The 15030-nt window shown below is 50.3% G+C and overlaps 6 protein-coding genes across 6 annotated transcripts; 1 reads left to right on the forward strand and 5 right to left on the reverse strand.

Moving 5' to 3' along the window:
• Positions 1–50: 50 nt before the first annotated feature.
• On the reverse strand, positions 51–1788 carry JCM6883_004752 (uncharacterized protein; the record flags this gene model as incomplete). The annotated part of the gene is made up of 5 exons (XM_076630837.1): positions 51–362; positions 432–500; positions 564–796; positions 864–897; positions 967–1788. The coding sequence occupies 5 exons, from the start codon at positions 1786–1788 to the stop codon at positions 51–53; spliced, it is 1470 nt and encodes a 489-aa protein (XP_076489261.1).
• A 349-nt stretch (positions 1789–2137) lies between these two features.
• JCM6883_004753 (uncharacterized protein) lies at positions 2138–4574 on the forward strand (the record flags this gene model as incomplete). The annotated part of the gene is made up of 7 exons (XM_076630838.1): positions 2138–2224; positions 2287–2734; positions 2794–2882; positions 2947–3630; positions 3689–3812; positions 3875–4286; positions 4352–4574. The coding sequence occupies 7 exons, from the start codon at positions 2138–2140 to the stop codon at positions 4572–4574; spliced, it is 2067 nt and encodes a 688-aa protein (XP_076489262.1).
• Positions 4575–4980: 406 nt separating this feature from the next.
• Positions 4981–6313, reverse strand: JCM6883_004754 (uncharacterized protein; the record flags this gene model as incomplete). Its single annotated transcript, XM_076630839.1, has 4 exons — positions 4981–5244; positions 5386–5465; positions 5541–5586; positions 5657–6313. 4 exons carry the CDS (start codon positions 6311–6313, stop codon positions 4981–4983), a joined length of 1047 nt encoding a protein of 348 aa, XP_076489263.1.
• Positions 6314–6619: 306 nt separating this feature from the next.
• On the reverse strand, positions 6620–7145 carry JCM6883_004755 (uncharacterized protein; the record flags this gene model as incomplete). Its single annotated transcript, XM_076630840.1, has 4 exons — positions 6620–6757; positions 6855–6936; positions 7006–7057; positions 7118–7145. 4 exons carry the CDS (start codon positions 7143–7145, stop codon positions 6620–6622), a joined length of 300 nt encoding a protein of 99 aa, XP_076489264.1.
• A 549-nt stretch (positions 7146–7694) lies between these two features.
• Positions 7695–8865, reverse strand: JCM6883_004756 (guanine nucleotide-binding protein subunit alpha; the record flags this gene model as incomplete). Its single annotated transcript, XM_076630841.1, has 6 exons — positions 7695–7784; positions 7851–8028; positions 8099–8254; positions 8321–8491; positions 8568–8791; positions 8860–8865. The coding sequence occupies 6 exons, from the start codon at positions 8863–8865 to the stop codon at positions 7695–7697; spliced, it is 825 nt and encodes a 274-aa protein (XP_076489265.1).
• Positions 8866–10005: 1140 nt separating this feature from the next.
• JCM6883_004757 (uncharacterized protein) lies at positions 10006–14767 on the reverse strand (the record flags this gene model as incomplete). The annotated part of the gene is made up of 20 exons (XM_076630842.1): positions 10006–10095; positions 10174–10354; positions 10418–10484; positions 10546–10652; positions 10713–11107; positions 11211–11289; positions 11371–11413; positions 11479–11695; positions 11910–11966; positions 12024–12142; positions 12213–12366; positions 12433–12729; positions 12795–12812; positions 12877–12961; positions 13025–13295; positions 13362–13425; positions 13493–13543; positions 13611–13874; positions 13943–14565; positions 14662–14767. 20 exons carry the CDS (start codon positions 14765–14767, stop codon positions 10006–10008), a joined length of 3288 nt encoding a protein of 1095 aa, XP_076489266.1.
• Positions 14768–15030: the final 263 nt, after the last annotated feature.

Genomic DNA, 15030 nt, shown 5'->3' on the forward strand with positions numbered 1-15030 from the left:
AAGATAAGGCAAGCAACACCGATCAAGACCAGGATGTACACCACGAAAAGTCAATCGAACCCTATCGCATCGAATAAGTCGGATAATTCTTGTTCCTCCTTGTCGTCAACTGGCGGTAAAGGCGGTAACTCTTCGCTTTCAGCGAGTGTATTCGAGTCGCCTGTCGAGTGGGATAAGAGCGGGGAAGAAGGAGCGGAACGGAACGAATCTTCCTCGTCGGAAGAGTCTCGAGTAGTCGCGACGAGGGGAACTTTCGAAGGAGAGGAAGGTGAAGCCGAAGGAGGCACGCCATGTGCTCGGGAAAGAGGAGTACGAGGCGTAGACCGATTTGGACGGGGCTGGAAGGTCGAAGGAGGTAATTTCTGCGAAAAGGTTGACGGACTACTTTTAGTTTCGATGAACGACACCGAGTAGTGCGTCGACCCACTCACTCTTTGACTCGCGAGAAGTTTCTCGAGGAACGTAGGTGGTGTACCTGGTTGACCTCCAGGAGATGATGGCTGCAAGCAAGAGTAGTTTCAGCTCAATCCTCGGTACACTAATTGACGGGCGAAAATACGCACCTTCTCCGCTAGTTTATCTTGTAATCGTTTCCATTCGGTTTCCGTAACGGCTCTCAACCACTCCGGTAACAGGACGAAAAGATGATGTTCGACGAACGCTTGGTTCGTTCGAACCGAAGCGGATTTTTCGAGGTATTGAGCCGAGAGCGGATCATGGGAGATGAAGAAGGTCACCTTATGAGACGGGACGAGGAAAGGGATGTTAGAGAGAAGTCGGAGCAAGGTCAAGTGGTCTGAGGATCCAGGCGAAGGAAGTCAGATTCGCGCTTCGCCGAGGAAGCTAGGAGCTAGAAGACGGACAGTATATCGCTTGGACTTTGTAGTTCGTGTAGATCTGATCGGACAGTGCAAGATCAGACGGCGAAAGAGCATGTATTACAGGATTAAAATCTGAGCTACTCACGATGTCTCTATTTTTTCCAGCATATTTCACTTCTACCACTTCCCAACTCACCTCCGGTTCACCATCTTCACTATCCTTGCGCGGAAGTACTTCGAATTTGACGAGATCAGGTCGAAATGGACCCCAACGAATGCCTGGTGCCGCGAAGCCTCGTTGTCGATATTCGTTCGTCCAATCGACTGAATGGAGTAACCCTGTTGAAACGTAGACCGGTTTCCCGAGTTGTATCGTTTTCTTCATAGCCTTTCTGGTGACTCGGGCAATCGAAGCGTAGTCCTTGTGCTGCAAGAGTACTCCTTCGGATTTCAATTCTCGTTTGATCGTCTGTTCTGCTATGATCCCTCTTGAAACGGCGTCGAGTGGCATCTGAGCGAGATAGTTCGGTCTCCGTACTTGTGATCGAGTCGTTGTTGTGGGCGAGGAGGGATCGATTTCTTGCGAAGATTCGCAGCTCGTTCCTCCCAACGAATTCCTCGTTCCGTCTGAATAAGTCTCCGATTCCCCTTCCTCTAGCAGCTCCAGCGGTCTCACTCTCGACAATGCTCCAATCATCCATTCCGTCCTGAACTGTTCAATCTTCTCCAATCGATCTCTTTCGACTCCCGTCCGTTTGTCGATTTCTCGCGAGGAAGTGAGTTCGGCGATCGAAGTCGCGAAATGGGAGATCGTGAGTGGAGTAGAGGTCTGTAAAGCATGTCGTGAACGGATTTCGACGAGTCCGGCGGAACGAGGCGTCGAGGGAAGTCGAGAGAGGTGTGAGGGGAAGACGCGAGGAGTAAGAGGGGGAGGAGGAGTTGAAGGTACCTCCGAGCGCGCACTCATTCCTCTAGCATCTCTATGGGTCGGCTTTGGCGTAGAAAGGACCTTAAAGTGAAGAAGGAGGTTCGCGCGGGATTGTTTGCAAACCTCGGTCTGGTTTTGTCCGAATCTCTCGCTCGTCTCGCCCACTACTCCGGCTATTCACGGAACGACTACAGCACTCTTTTGACCAGCAACGCCCACACAGAGTCATCAATCAGAGCCCCTCGACTTCAGTTGGGAAACACGAACCTCTCCGCCTCCCTTTCGATCTCGATTGGTCATCTACCACGATTCCATCCTTCCTTCAGGTCAGTCGCTGCTGTCACTCGAGCAATGTAGACTACAGCAACTGAACCAGGTCATTACACAGATGCTCAAGCGAAAGAGTGGAACAGGTTCGCCTCCTTCGAAATTTCCATCAAATCCTCACCCAACCGTCGGAGTATCTTCATCAATGGTAAGCTCGCTCTATCGAATAGCTTACAAGAATGAAGCTAATCCGTTGAGGGAGTTGGTCAGGACGCGGCAAGTTATCTAACTCGAGTTCAGACGCGATCTTCATCCTCGATTCGGACGCGATCTCCTTCCCGTTCTTCTCTCGTTTCCTACGCCTCGAGGTCAACAGCGACAACTTCCTCACGAAATGGTAGATCTCGTTCATCTTCCGACTCTGCGAGTTCGGACCGATCCGACTCTTCGGCCACTTCAATTCGATCTTCGTCATGGCGTGGATTGAATTCGATCATGCCTACTCCTTCTTCCGTTTCGGCGACTCAACCTCCAACAACCGCTTTCGACGTCGATTTCATTCCCGACCCTTCAGATCCTTACTCGTTGAGGCATTCAGAGTATGGATACGATGTCAACCCGGCTCATCGAACGACTTCGCAGTGGAATCCGAATACTTCTCTGAAAGCTAGCGATGAAGAACCGAGTATTTGGATCTATCTCCAAACTTTCATCTCCTGTGAGTGTATTCGACAGCATCTTTCAGTATTCAAAGACTGAACTCTTTCGGTTTTGCAGATGCTCTCTTGATCGTGTTGGGTCATCTTCGAGATTTCTTCGGCAAAATGCTGTTCCCGGCCTCTTATGCTCACTTGAGACCAAGTAACGTGAGTTGCTAACACGATTATCTCTCCTCGATTCTAAAACTGAAGAAATCTTTCTCTTTGACAGGGTTACGCTCCCCTCTTCTCCGATTTCGATTCCTTCTATACTCGACGACTCAAACTCCGTATCGAAGATTGTTTCGCCCGACCGATCACTGCCGTCGCAGCTCGTACCGCCGTCATCCTAAACCGAACTCCGACAAACTTCTTCGCCGATTTCACTTTTACCGGGGAAACAACTCAAGCTCTCAACGTCTCCTCGTATAACTACCTCGGATTCGCACAATCTCGAGGCCCTTGTGCCGATCAAGCGGAAGAAATCGTTCGAAAACTAGGCGTAACGACTTCTGGAGGTCGAAACGACGTCGGAACTTCGGATCTCCACATTCAAGCGGAACGACTCGTCGCTAAATTCGTTGGAACCGAAGATTCAATGATCGTTTCAATGGGATTCGCGACGAATTCGACGACGTTGCCGGCGTTGATGTGTAAAGGTTGTTTGATCATTTCGGACGAATTGAATCATTCTTCGATTCGATTCGGTGCGAGGTTGTCGGGAGCGATGGTCAGGATGTACAAGCACAACGATATGGAAGATTTGGAGAACTTGTTGAGGGAATGTATCAGTCAGGGTCAACCGAGAACTCACAGGCCTTGGAAGAAGATCTTGTTGATCGTTGAAGGACTTTACTCGATGGAAGGTACTATGGTCGATCTACCGAGGATCCTCGAACTCAAGCAGACTTACAAGGTGAGCATTCTCCCTCGTCTATCTGAAAGGTCCCTCGCTGACTTGTAGATTCAAACAGTTCTACCTCTACGTCGATGAAGCTCACTCGATTGGTGCTCTCGGACCTCGCGGAAGAGGTGTATGTGATTATTTCGGCGTCGACCCGAAGAGCGTCGATATTCTGATGGGAACCTTCACGAAATGTAAGCGACGGGATCTCCCTCGATGAAAATCACCAACTCATCACGGAATTCCTTCGTTACAGCCTTCGGAGCAGCTGGAGGATACATCGCCGGATCTCACGAACTCATCTCTGCCCTTCGACTTCATTCCCACGCACAGAACTACGCCGAAGCGATGTCTCCTCCCGTCGTCGCCCAAATTTGCGTCTCGATGGGATCGATAATGGGTCTCGAAGCGACTTCGATCGTACCCTCTCTCAGCTCTCTCCCAGCTCACGTCATGGATGGTCGAGAAGGTCAAGATCGATTGAGGAGGTTGGCGTTCAACTGTCAGTATCTGAGTGGAGGATTGAGAAAGTTGGGATTCATCGTTTACGGTCATCAAGATTCACCGATCGTTCCTATGCTTATTTTCGCTCCTGGGAAAATGGGTTTGTTCAGTCGACTCATGTTGGAAAGGTACAAGATTATCGTTGTCGTCGTTGCTTACCCTGCGTGAGTTTTCTCTCTCGCTTACCAGTTTTCGATCTGAGACTTACTCCTTCCGCACGATTCTACAGCACTCCTATCGTCTCCTCTCGTATTCGATACTGTCTCTCGGCAGCTCACACGAAAGCCGATCTCGATCGAATCCTTCGAGCAACCGACGAAATCGGGGGAATCCTCGGCCTCAAGCTCTCTCCTCACGGACCTCGAATGAAGATCGACGACGTAATCAACGAGGGAGTCGAAATGGTTCGAAACACAGAGAAGCAGTTAACTCTGGCTTTAACCGCCGAATGAACGAAACTCTCTCTTTCTTTCTTCGCTGATTCGTTTACGGAAAAACTTCATGGCAGACTCGAGTGCTGAGCACTCTTGTGCCCTTTCTTCCTTTTCACACTTCCTAATAAATAATTCTCTCATCTTTTGCCGTCTCTCTCCAACATCAAATTATAGAGTCTATCTTACTTCATCCATTACTTCGCTTTTCAAACTCGCTCTCTTCGACCTCATTTTTTTATCATCATTCTTTGCCTTTTACCTGCCTTGCAGAACCTTAACATTCTATCGCTCTCAGGCTTTTCGCGTCTCCTTGTGTGTAAAAATGTGTCTTCTCTTTCAATCATCGACCTTTCCCTGCGTTACGATACGTCCTTCTCTCGCATCTAAGCTCTTATCCATTGACTACTGAGCTCCCGACTACGGACTACTGAGAAGAGAACTGACCACCACCAATAACGGTTCCAAACGCTTCTCCCAACCCTTTCTTCTCCAGATACTCCCTCACTTCAGCCATATCTCCTCGATTCCCCCGTTGTCCAGACTGAGGAATCAGCTTCGTAATCTCTGACATTTCGCTGAATATCCGTCGGGAAGGATCGTTCGAGGAGAGAGTTGTTGTCGTCGAAGAGGATTGGAGAGGTTGTCGATATCGTTCGGAAACTTTCTTTTGGAAAGAGGGGATGTCGGCCTGAGAGGCGAGAGGAGCGAGCGTTATGATAGTGAGGGTGTCGATGAGAGAGTCGGTGGCAAGAGAGCGTGAGGGAAGAGAAAGGGCAATGTATCAGTTTTGTCGCTATTCGATTCTTGCATTTTCGAGCTAAAGACTGACCCAACTATTCGATTTGATATCTGCCATGTAATCTTGAATGTTGTTCTCGGTGCCTTCCAAACACATCACTGCTGGCTTTCCTGTAAATCCGTCAAAGCAGACAAGTCAGAGAGCCGATTTCGATTTTGCGAGAAAGGAAGCAGGTCTCCCCGTACCAGCTAGTACAAATCCAGTCAAATCATAATCGGTCGCCCAGTTGACCTGTACATTGTCGAACAAGGAAATCAGCGGGCAACTCGAGACAGGGGGAGAACAAAAGGTTTAAGCTCACGATATCATCTCGTTTTTCCCTCGTCGACAAAGAAGGGAACCATAGCCAGACTCTGAACTCTGGATCATTCTCATTGTTCCCGCTGCGTTTTCTCCTACTCTTCCCTCCTTTCTTCGTGGCACTTTCATCATCTCCTTGCGAAGTTTCTGATGGATCTGGAATGTAGTCCGGTCCTTTATCCCGAACATAGTCGATGATGGACAAGACGAAGTCCGAGTTTGTCGTGAACGTTGCCGAGTTGTACTGAGGGAGTGATCTCGAGAGCTCATCGAACGAAGTACGAGGTAACCACGACGCTTGATTCAGGTAGTTAACCGCGGGAGGGGGTAAATCCGACGTTCTTGTATCCGCAACTGTCGGTAGTCTGACTGTGATCGAGATTGGATACGACTGAGTCGAGGAGTCCGAGTTGCGAGGTTTCAAGTTGAGTTGAACGATGAAAGAGATCTCGTTCTCCCAGTGTCGAGGTCCATCCCGTTCTACCCCCAGTATGGATCCATCTTTCGATTTATCCTCTACCCATTCCCGTAACGAGGGAACGAACCGTTCAGTCTCTTCCGTCAAAGTTAACTCCCCTTCTTGAGGGAAGAGTGAGGCGCAGAGATCGAGTGCTTCTAGTTGAGATTCGAGTAGACCTCTCGAGAGTCGATGGGCCATCCTAGTCGGTCGAGCGGCGCAAGGGGAAGGTTGAGAAGAGCAGGGAGATATGACGAACTTCGAGTTCTTTTTGTCGTTGACTTCGGTGAGTCGCACTTTTCGCTGATTACCGAGAAACGATCGACCCGAACAACTTACTGCGATCGACTTCGGATTATGAAGCCGTCTCAGTTCGCGCCGAGTCACGTGACTCTCGAAAGATTCGCAATCTTCTCTCTCCTCTTCGGCGCGCGGAAGTAGAGGCACTAAGTCAACTTGTTACAACATTCGTTTCCTCGATACATTCCTTTCTGCAATAAAATCCTTCTACTTCTTGCCTCCGTTCAACAAATCAGCAACTCCTTCCTTGAAGTCCTTCACACCGTTGTTCGCGATCTCTCCGTTTTGTTGTCCCGACTTCTCGGCTTCTTTCGATTGGACAGATCCTTGATCCCTGCCAGCGATCTATTTGTCCATGCCGAGGGAGTAGAGGGAGAGGGGAAGATCAGTCAACTTGCAGATTGAAGCGCGGACTGGGGGAGAGAGGGGAGGGATGACTTGCACCGTCACCTAGTCCATCTAGTCCACCGTTGATCGTCCCTCGAATAGCTTCTCCTGCTCCAGAAATCGCTCCGAAGAGACCCCTAACCGCGAAAACATGGTTCAACATCAGCACACACTGAGAAGGGCAGGAGAGATAGGAAGAAACCCACTTGGAACGGGTACCGAGATCTTGTCCTACAGCGTTACCTTGATTGTGAGCAGCTAAGGGCGAAACGGCGTTAGTTTGATCAAGCCGAACTTTGCACTGCGAGGAGGGCTTACCGGCGTTGTCGTTGGTGGTGGAAGACATGGTTGATGAGCTTGTTTGCCTTTGAATGTGAAGTTGAGTGAGAAGAGCAAGCCGAGTGGAGGAGAGAGAGCGGAAGAAGGAGCCTAGGAAGTTGCAACGTCATTTGGTTTCCAACTTTTTGACCTCTTTGCAACCTTTTCGAACTCTGAACTGACCTTACAGTACGATCTCTGTGATCGAGTGATCGGATGCAGAAAACGGGTCGATTTAAGAATTGGCGAAAAGAGGGTTGAATCCGCGCTGTCTTCAAAATCGGATCGTGCTCAATCGCAAGACCTGTCTCGCTCGTGGACGACGTAGCTGAGCGGCAAAGAGGGGAGAGAGGGGATTACATCAACAGAAAAGTCAGGGGCTAGAAAGGGCAAAGTACAGTACTTCAACTTCCAAGGTAAAGCTTGCGATGAACTTTTCGAGGGGCAGCACGGCATCGACCGAGATATTGAAGTCGGGGGACAGAAGAAGGCGAGCAGTGGTAGCTGAGAGAAAGACGAAATGCGGAAAGGGGAGCTGAAGATATACGAAGTCGAAGCGAAACGAGTAGACAGGTCGTCACAAGACACCAAGATGAGAGAGCGCCGCGGTGACTACGGTCTGCATGACAGCAGCCAGTACCGGTCGAATCGCTGTCGTATCGGTAGCCTAGAGCCGAAAGGGAACGATGGCGATTCAGTTTTACATTCGAGCGTGTCACCAGTACCGACTCACGGTAGTGAAGTGACAGAATAGCGAGTGATTCGTCCGATGGAGAGCTTTGAACTTCGTCAAGAGGTGGAACTTGATCGAGTCCACGTCCTTCGGTGAACCTCGAAATTCGCGAAGGAACGTTCGCACGGACTGTGGATGAGCTTCGACCTTTTCTTTGAGAATGTCGACTTTGTTCAGGCTTTTAGGTCGTCGACGCCGTCTGGGTGACAAACTGAAGAGAGCTGAGGGAAACTCACAAGAGAACGAACCCAGTTTTTGAAAACCACGGAGAATTGACTATGCTCCCCCACAAGAGTAACGTTTCCGCTAATCGAGGCTGTTTGATGTCTTCGTAGAGGTATTGATCATACTCGGAGATAGCCGCGACGAAGATCAAAAGTTGAACGTTTTCGAAGCACATTATCCTATTCAGCGTGACGTTGAGCCCGCGCATTCCTCGCCAGACAGACAGAGGATCACAGAGGACGTACCACTTTCGTCTCTCACTCCTTTGACCTCCGACATCGACGATCACGATTTTCGTTTTCTCCAAATGAATCACTTCCTCAACAATCCCCGTTGACCGTATTCTTGTTCTTAGGATGTCCTGATCTGTCGGTAGGTAGTCCGTCTCGGAGCTTCGTGGTAGAGCGTCGAAGAAGCTGTCGTCAATGCAGAATTTTGCGAGTCAGTTCTCGCACTCGATAACTTGGCAGAAACAAACTGGAAGGAGCTCACTAGGCAGCCGAATCGTTCAATTGGAACTTGCTCCGTTGCGAAACGACTTCCTTCGTCTTGGCCTCGGACCAGAGGGAAGAGATAGCCTTTGCCACGGACGGGTTGAAATCCGATGTCGTAGCGCTCAACACTTCTTCGAGTTTGAGAGATAGGAGAAAGGTTGCGAGGACTTGTCGTCTCAGCGGGAAGGCGATTCCAGTCGCTTCGAACCCATGAATCGTGGCCTATGAGAAACAAACGAGCGTAAGTTCGGGTCTCATTCGGCTACGAAAGTGGCAAAACCTCAACTAACCTGCATGCTCTGTAGGGTGTTCTGAAATACGACCTCCTTGAATTGAACTCGCTCCTCGTCCGAGAAGGGACGAGAATAGCTAAGAGGCGGTTCATTTTCGCGAAACGAAATCGAAGTCAGCGCAAAGTTCCAAGGGAAAGGAGGGCCTTCGAGGCTCACGCCATCCTCAACTGCTTCACGATGGTCGACTTCCCGGAATCGCCTGCAGATCAAGTCGGAAGGAAGGTGGGTACGTGAGAGAAACGGAGTTGAGAGAGAAGAACGTACCTGGACCTAGCATGAGCGTCTTGATCGTTGCTCTATAAGAGACAAGGAAGTGACAGAAAGATGACGAGACGTATTGGCGAACAGGAGCAAGGACAAGGGAGAGGTCGAAGAAGCGATTCCCGAGACAATGTTGAATGAAGTCAATCAGCCCCTTCGCCTCGAACACTGCGGGTTACGAACCCTAGAGTAGGCTGAGAAGATATGTGAGACTTACCTGAACTCCTTCCTCGACTGCCTAATTGATTCGTCGATAGATTCGCTCATCCTTCTGTCTTCTTCCGAACATTCATCTTTTGACGTGCAACTACCCATCTTGAGATCTCGAAGCGCCGATCGAGGGACCTGAGGATCCCTGTATAGTCGAGGCGGAAGCGCAAGCTGAGTGAGTGGCGGAGAGAAAAGAGGCATCGAGTGAATGAACAAACTTCGCAGATCTCGCTTTTCTCGGTATTTCGAGCTCCCGCATCTCGCTCTGAGTTCTCATCATTCGCTCCAAGTTCACGCGTTCATTTCATTCGCCCTAAAGCGATCTCGTAAATGGATCCGTGAGATTCTCCCATCTAGTCATTCTCAAGCGAGAAAGCGAAATTATCATCGTGCCAACGTTCTCGCAAGGTACAGTCTCTCATGACAGTGGTGAAATGCCCTCGTAAGAGTGGCGCACGAAGCCTGCGGAAGAAACAATAGGTCGGTCTTCTTCCGACGTCGGCATCTGCCACGAGGTCCTCTCGAAGAGGAAGAAGACGGGCAAGGACGCAGAGAAGCGGAAAGGCAGAAACGAAAATCAATGGGCAGTGCGTAAACAAAGTGGCTGACTGTCTAGGGGGTATGAACGGGGACAGTGAGAGGGAGTGAGAGGAATGCTACGATAGGGTAAAGTTAGAGCAGTTGGTCTTGTGCGAGCGACGACTTCAGGACGGAATCCATGACTTTGTGGAAAATTGTTCGCATCGAATTCGTGTCGGTAGCCTGAAAGGATGAACAAAGTGTGATCTTGATCATCGAAATCGACGAGGAAGAGAGGAGAGCAAAGAGGGAGAGGCTCACGCAAGTGAAGTGCACTCCGATGATTCGCTCATCCTGTTGGTGGATGCGGGTAAAGCGTTCGTAGAAGTAACGTTTCACTCCTTCAGGATCGTCGAGAGGACCGAGACAATCGGGCAGGTACTTTTCCACAAGATCCGGGCGAAAGCGTACCTTCCAGTCGAGAAGATCGACCTTGTTGAGGCTACACACAGTGTACCGGGGATAGATGAGACACGGTAGAGAGCTGAGAAAGATAAAGACGCACAAGAGAACGAGGGAAGTTCGAGCGAACCACGGCGAGGAGAGTAAACTTGAATATAACAACAGAGACTCTGCCAAACGAGATTGCTCGTGGTCTTCGAATAGAACCCAGGCCGGCGGAGGAAAGAACACGAGTCAGAGGAGGCTCGACATAGGCAACGAGAGAATGGCCGACCTGATCGAATTCCGAAACAGAGGCGACAAAGATCAAAAGCTGTACATTCTCAAAGCATGAGACCCTGTAGCAGAGCGAGAAGTCAGCGATATAAGGGTATCGTGCTCTGCTGAGCGGAACTCACCACTTGCGACGTTCACTCCTCTGTCCTCCCACATCGACGACGACCAATTTCGTTGGACCAATCTGGAAAATTTCCTCGACGATACCGGTATTTCGTATACGGCAACGGAGAATGTCAAGATCAGAAGGGATGTAGCCGGCTTCAGCAGTACGCGCGAGAGCATTGAAGAAGTAAGTCGCAGAGTCGTTGAGCTGGAAATGATTACTGTGATAGATGACTTTCTTCGTTGACGGATCCGCCCAAATCGCCTTGATCGCCGCTGATACGTCGACGTCGAAGTCTCCAGTACCACAAGCGATGGCGGAATCGACTTGAAGGTTGTCAAGTAGAGCTGCAGAATCATCGAGCTTGATAGGAAAATCGATGTCGAGCGTTTCGAATCCTTGCAGGACGACCTATTCGTCACGAGACGATGGAGGGAATGAGGATGAGTGTACCAAGGGGATGGAGGTCGCGGAGAGGGTGAACATGATGAAGAGGATGGAGACAGAGACTCACCTGCATTGATTGCAACGTATTGCTAAAAACAATTTCTCTGTGACTGAGACGTTCCTCGTCATCGTAAGGTCGAGAGTAGCTACACAACGAGTCAGAGATGAGCTCGAGGAGATCGGTCGAGGGAGATTGCTCGAGGGAGAGCGAGAGAGTTGAAGCTTACACGAGTCGCAGCTGTTTCAAAATCGTCGACTTCCCCGATTCACCTGTGAACATCTTTGTGATTAGCGGATTCGGACCGAGCTAGTCGCATGAGACAGGAGTCGCTCACCTGGACCTAGGAGAAGAGTCTTGATGGTCTTTCTGCGAAGAACGAAAGCCAAGTGGGGAAACATGATTAACAGCTCAATCTCGCTCGATACGAGCTCGGATCCAGGACATTTCAGGTAAGATCCAACGCCATTACCGGAGTGGGAAGGAGAGAAGAATTTGGAAGCGACGAGAAACCTCGTCCCGATCGAATGCAATGTGCGAACATCTCCCATTACCTGCGACTTCGAAATCGTGTACTCAAATGCAGGCACTGAGAGAAGCGAGCTACAAGAGATGAAGGAAGGGAAAGAACCTCCAATTTCTCCACAGCTCAGAAGAACTCGTCTGCGATGAGAGAAGTCTCTCCCTTTTTGAGCCTTCCCTGCAATATAGAGAGCGAGCTAAGTTCAGGAATGAGTGCAAGGAACCGCGAGAAGCGCAAAGACTCACCTGCTCTCCCCAGGCGACGACGGCTTCGAGTGAAAATTCTCCGACAACGATCGCGAGCTGCGATTGAGAACTGTTTGTCAGCTCGAGAAAGAGCAGATAAGACAAGCGACTCACTGTAATGTCGAGATAGACAAACGCTTCTTTCCCTTGACCGTGCACATCCGCGAGCGCGACGAGCGATTCTAGGTTTGCACTGACTTGACAAACTGGTTTGAATCCGCTTTGGATGTCGCCTGCTCGGGGAATCAGGGTGATGGGATCAGAACTCGTTCGAAAGATTCGATGAGAGAGGTGAGTACCGACCTTGAGGAGAGAAAATCCACCCATCGCGAGCCTCTCTGCAATCGGGATCTTGCGCCCACAGAAGCGTTGTGAAGGTAGGAGGTACGCCAGATGCGAGTCGGTAACAAAGGTGGAAATCATGGTCGAATGGCTCATGTAGATTCGGAATCTCGCCCTAGATCACGAGTCAAAATCAATCTCAACGTCACGCCAAAGACGCTGTAGTCACGATGAGACTCACAGCTTTGACGATAGGCGAGAACTTTCCAGTGATGAGTTTTGAGCCTCCGCTACCATGGAAAACTTGTCGTTTGTGTGCGTGAGGAATGACCGCGAACTGCGTCGTCGAGTCGACAGCGACTTCAACTCCGAGGTTGTACGTCAACTTGCGAGGAGTGAGATGTTTCGACAAGTAGTATCGTAGAGCTCCTTCCGAGACGGCCGTGTACACTGGAATAGCTGATACGACGATGGACACTCCTCGGCGTGCGAAAGTTTCATTGAGTCGAGAGAGGAGATATGGAGCTTCTCCGAAACCCTGTTCGAGGAAACATACGTGAGTCAGTAGCTTCGATAAGGACAAGAAGAGGCCGAAGAACTTGCACCCGAGAGAACGATGTGCTACACGAAGAAGCAGGAACATCAGCTACATGATTTCCCGGAGACGAACAAATCTGAGACCTACTCGAGCGGAACATCGAGAGACCAAGGAAGAAAGACGGACGACAATCGAATCGACGGCAGGCTTGAGCAGACTTTCGACGTCCTCACTGTTCGGATTGTGATCGTCAGGACTCCGGGCGATCGAGGGGATAACGACGCGTTGAACTCACCGAGTGAGAGTCATCCAACCTCCTTTGATTCTCGCTCCCTTGTCCGTTCCGAGCGCTCCTTTGACCTCGTTGTCCATCCCCTCTGGAACGATCCTCAACGCAATATCGGATTCTATCGCTTCCCTACCGAAGTTCGGAATAACCTTAAGTTGAAACTCGTCCAAAAGAGTCGAAGTGAAGATTGGCGTCGATTTGAACTTTGTTTTCGCGAGAAGTTGAGCGAGGAATGCTTTGAAGTTTTTCATGACTGAAGCTACTCCTGCATCGAGACCTGGAGAGCCCAAGACTCTCAAAGGTCAGAGAAGCAGTAAGGGAACGAGGCTTGGACGTGACTTGCGAGTGATTGAATCGAAAGGCTTGAGCTTGAGGTGCGGTTTGATTTGTGAGGTGCGGTATCCGATCTATATCGACGCAGAATTCTGTCAGTACGGAAAGGCTAGATCTGAGAGCGGTTGAAGCTGCACGTACGATCGTGACTCCGAGCTCAGCTGCATCGCACAGGACGAACGACTCTTTTTCCTTCAGACAGAACCGACGAGTCAGTGTAGATCGATGAGAGAGTACGAGATTGTTTGCGATGTCTCACCTTGAGCCACTCTTGCTCAGCATGTCTCTGAACGAAACAAGCCGTCGAGACGGAATCTTTCACGAAGACAACTCTTTCCGACGCCGATTCTTGAGGTACCAAATTCGCTTTCAGCATCGCATCTCGAATCAAGTCCGTCTCCGAGTTCGACCAGTCGGCAGGATGAGGGATCACGAAGATGCAGCCAGACCATAGTCGATCGAAAGTCGCTTCTCCGTCAAAGGCGTGTTCGCTGTAGTAGGCTCGAGCACAAGCGATGAGATACTGCTCAGAGAATGAAGCGAGTCTAGTCAGCCACTTGCGAGAACGTTGTCAGTGACGCGGGGACTCACTTTGAGATAGTCACCCCAAATGTCCGACAGCATCGGGCCCGAACGAATCTCCCTCTTGTCATCGCTTTTCGAGGAGGAAGACGAGACTCGTCTTTCGGGTTTCTCTTTTCGAGACTTCTCGCTCCCATCTGACTTGTCGCTGTTGGAGAGACTCGTTTTCGAATCGATTGAGGAAAGACTGAGCATCGAAGTAAGCGAGTGGGTCGAGGTGAGAGGGTTCTTCGAAGCCTTCGCCGACTTGGCGCCTTGAAGTGCCTCCTCGTTGCCGGGAGTAGTGAGATGAGGCGAAGTTCTGACCCTTTTGAGCGTTTTCTTCGATTCCTTCTGGGTCGAGACGGGTTCGTCAACGGTAATTGGTCGCATTTGATCCTTGAATCCTTTGACGAGTGTCAAACCCTCTTCTACAGCTCGATATTTCGCCTCCGCCGTCAAACATTCAGCTCCATGAGCTCGAGGTTGGTCATCGGAATCGTAGTAGATCAAGGAGGGAGTTCGAGATGCGATCGGAGTGAGGGCTGGAGTCGAGCTGGGATACGTGAGGACTGTTCGAATCGATTGAGAGGTAGAAGAGGATCGAGACAAAGGGGCAACATCCCAGGTGAGATGCGCTAGCGTGACCGAAGCTACAAGGCGATGGTCGTGTTAGAGGAAGTCTCGTCAGTTTCTTCTTTCGACCGTCTCAAGGCGAAGTGATGCAACCCGAGGAAGAGTGGACTCACAGAAAGAATTCCCTACGTCGATGGAGATGACCATCTTGTCCTCGGCTTGCATGTAGCGGACTTCATCCGTGTCAGCAACGTTGACCTCGTCCCGGTCGAGATCCATAGACTGTTGAAGTGCTTTGCTTTCGGGTGTCATGTTCGTCACGGAAGATCGAGATGCTCTCCGCGTCGGTGTAGCAGCCTGAAGCAAAGAGGCAGAGCGTGGAAGAGAGGGAGCCTGCTCGAGAGCGAAGAGAAAGGGTTCGACCACAAGCCGCGGAGTTGCCGTTCGCCGTTTCCACCTTTTTGAAGCACCTCAACTATCGACTAAAGTACAGACATCGAGCATTTGAGCAGCGAGTCTTTGAGGGAAAGGTTCATCACCTG

This window comes from Sporobolomyces salmoneus (genome assembly GCF_050403485.1).
Source record: "Sporobolomyces salmoneus JCM6883 DNA, S_salmoneus_JCM6883_v1_ctg12, whole genome shotgun sequence".
NCBI classification, from domain to species: domain Eukaryota; kingdom Fungi; phylum Basidiomycota; class Microbotryomycetes; order Sporidiobolales; family Sporidiobolaceae; genus Sporobolomyces; species Sporobolomyces salmoneus.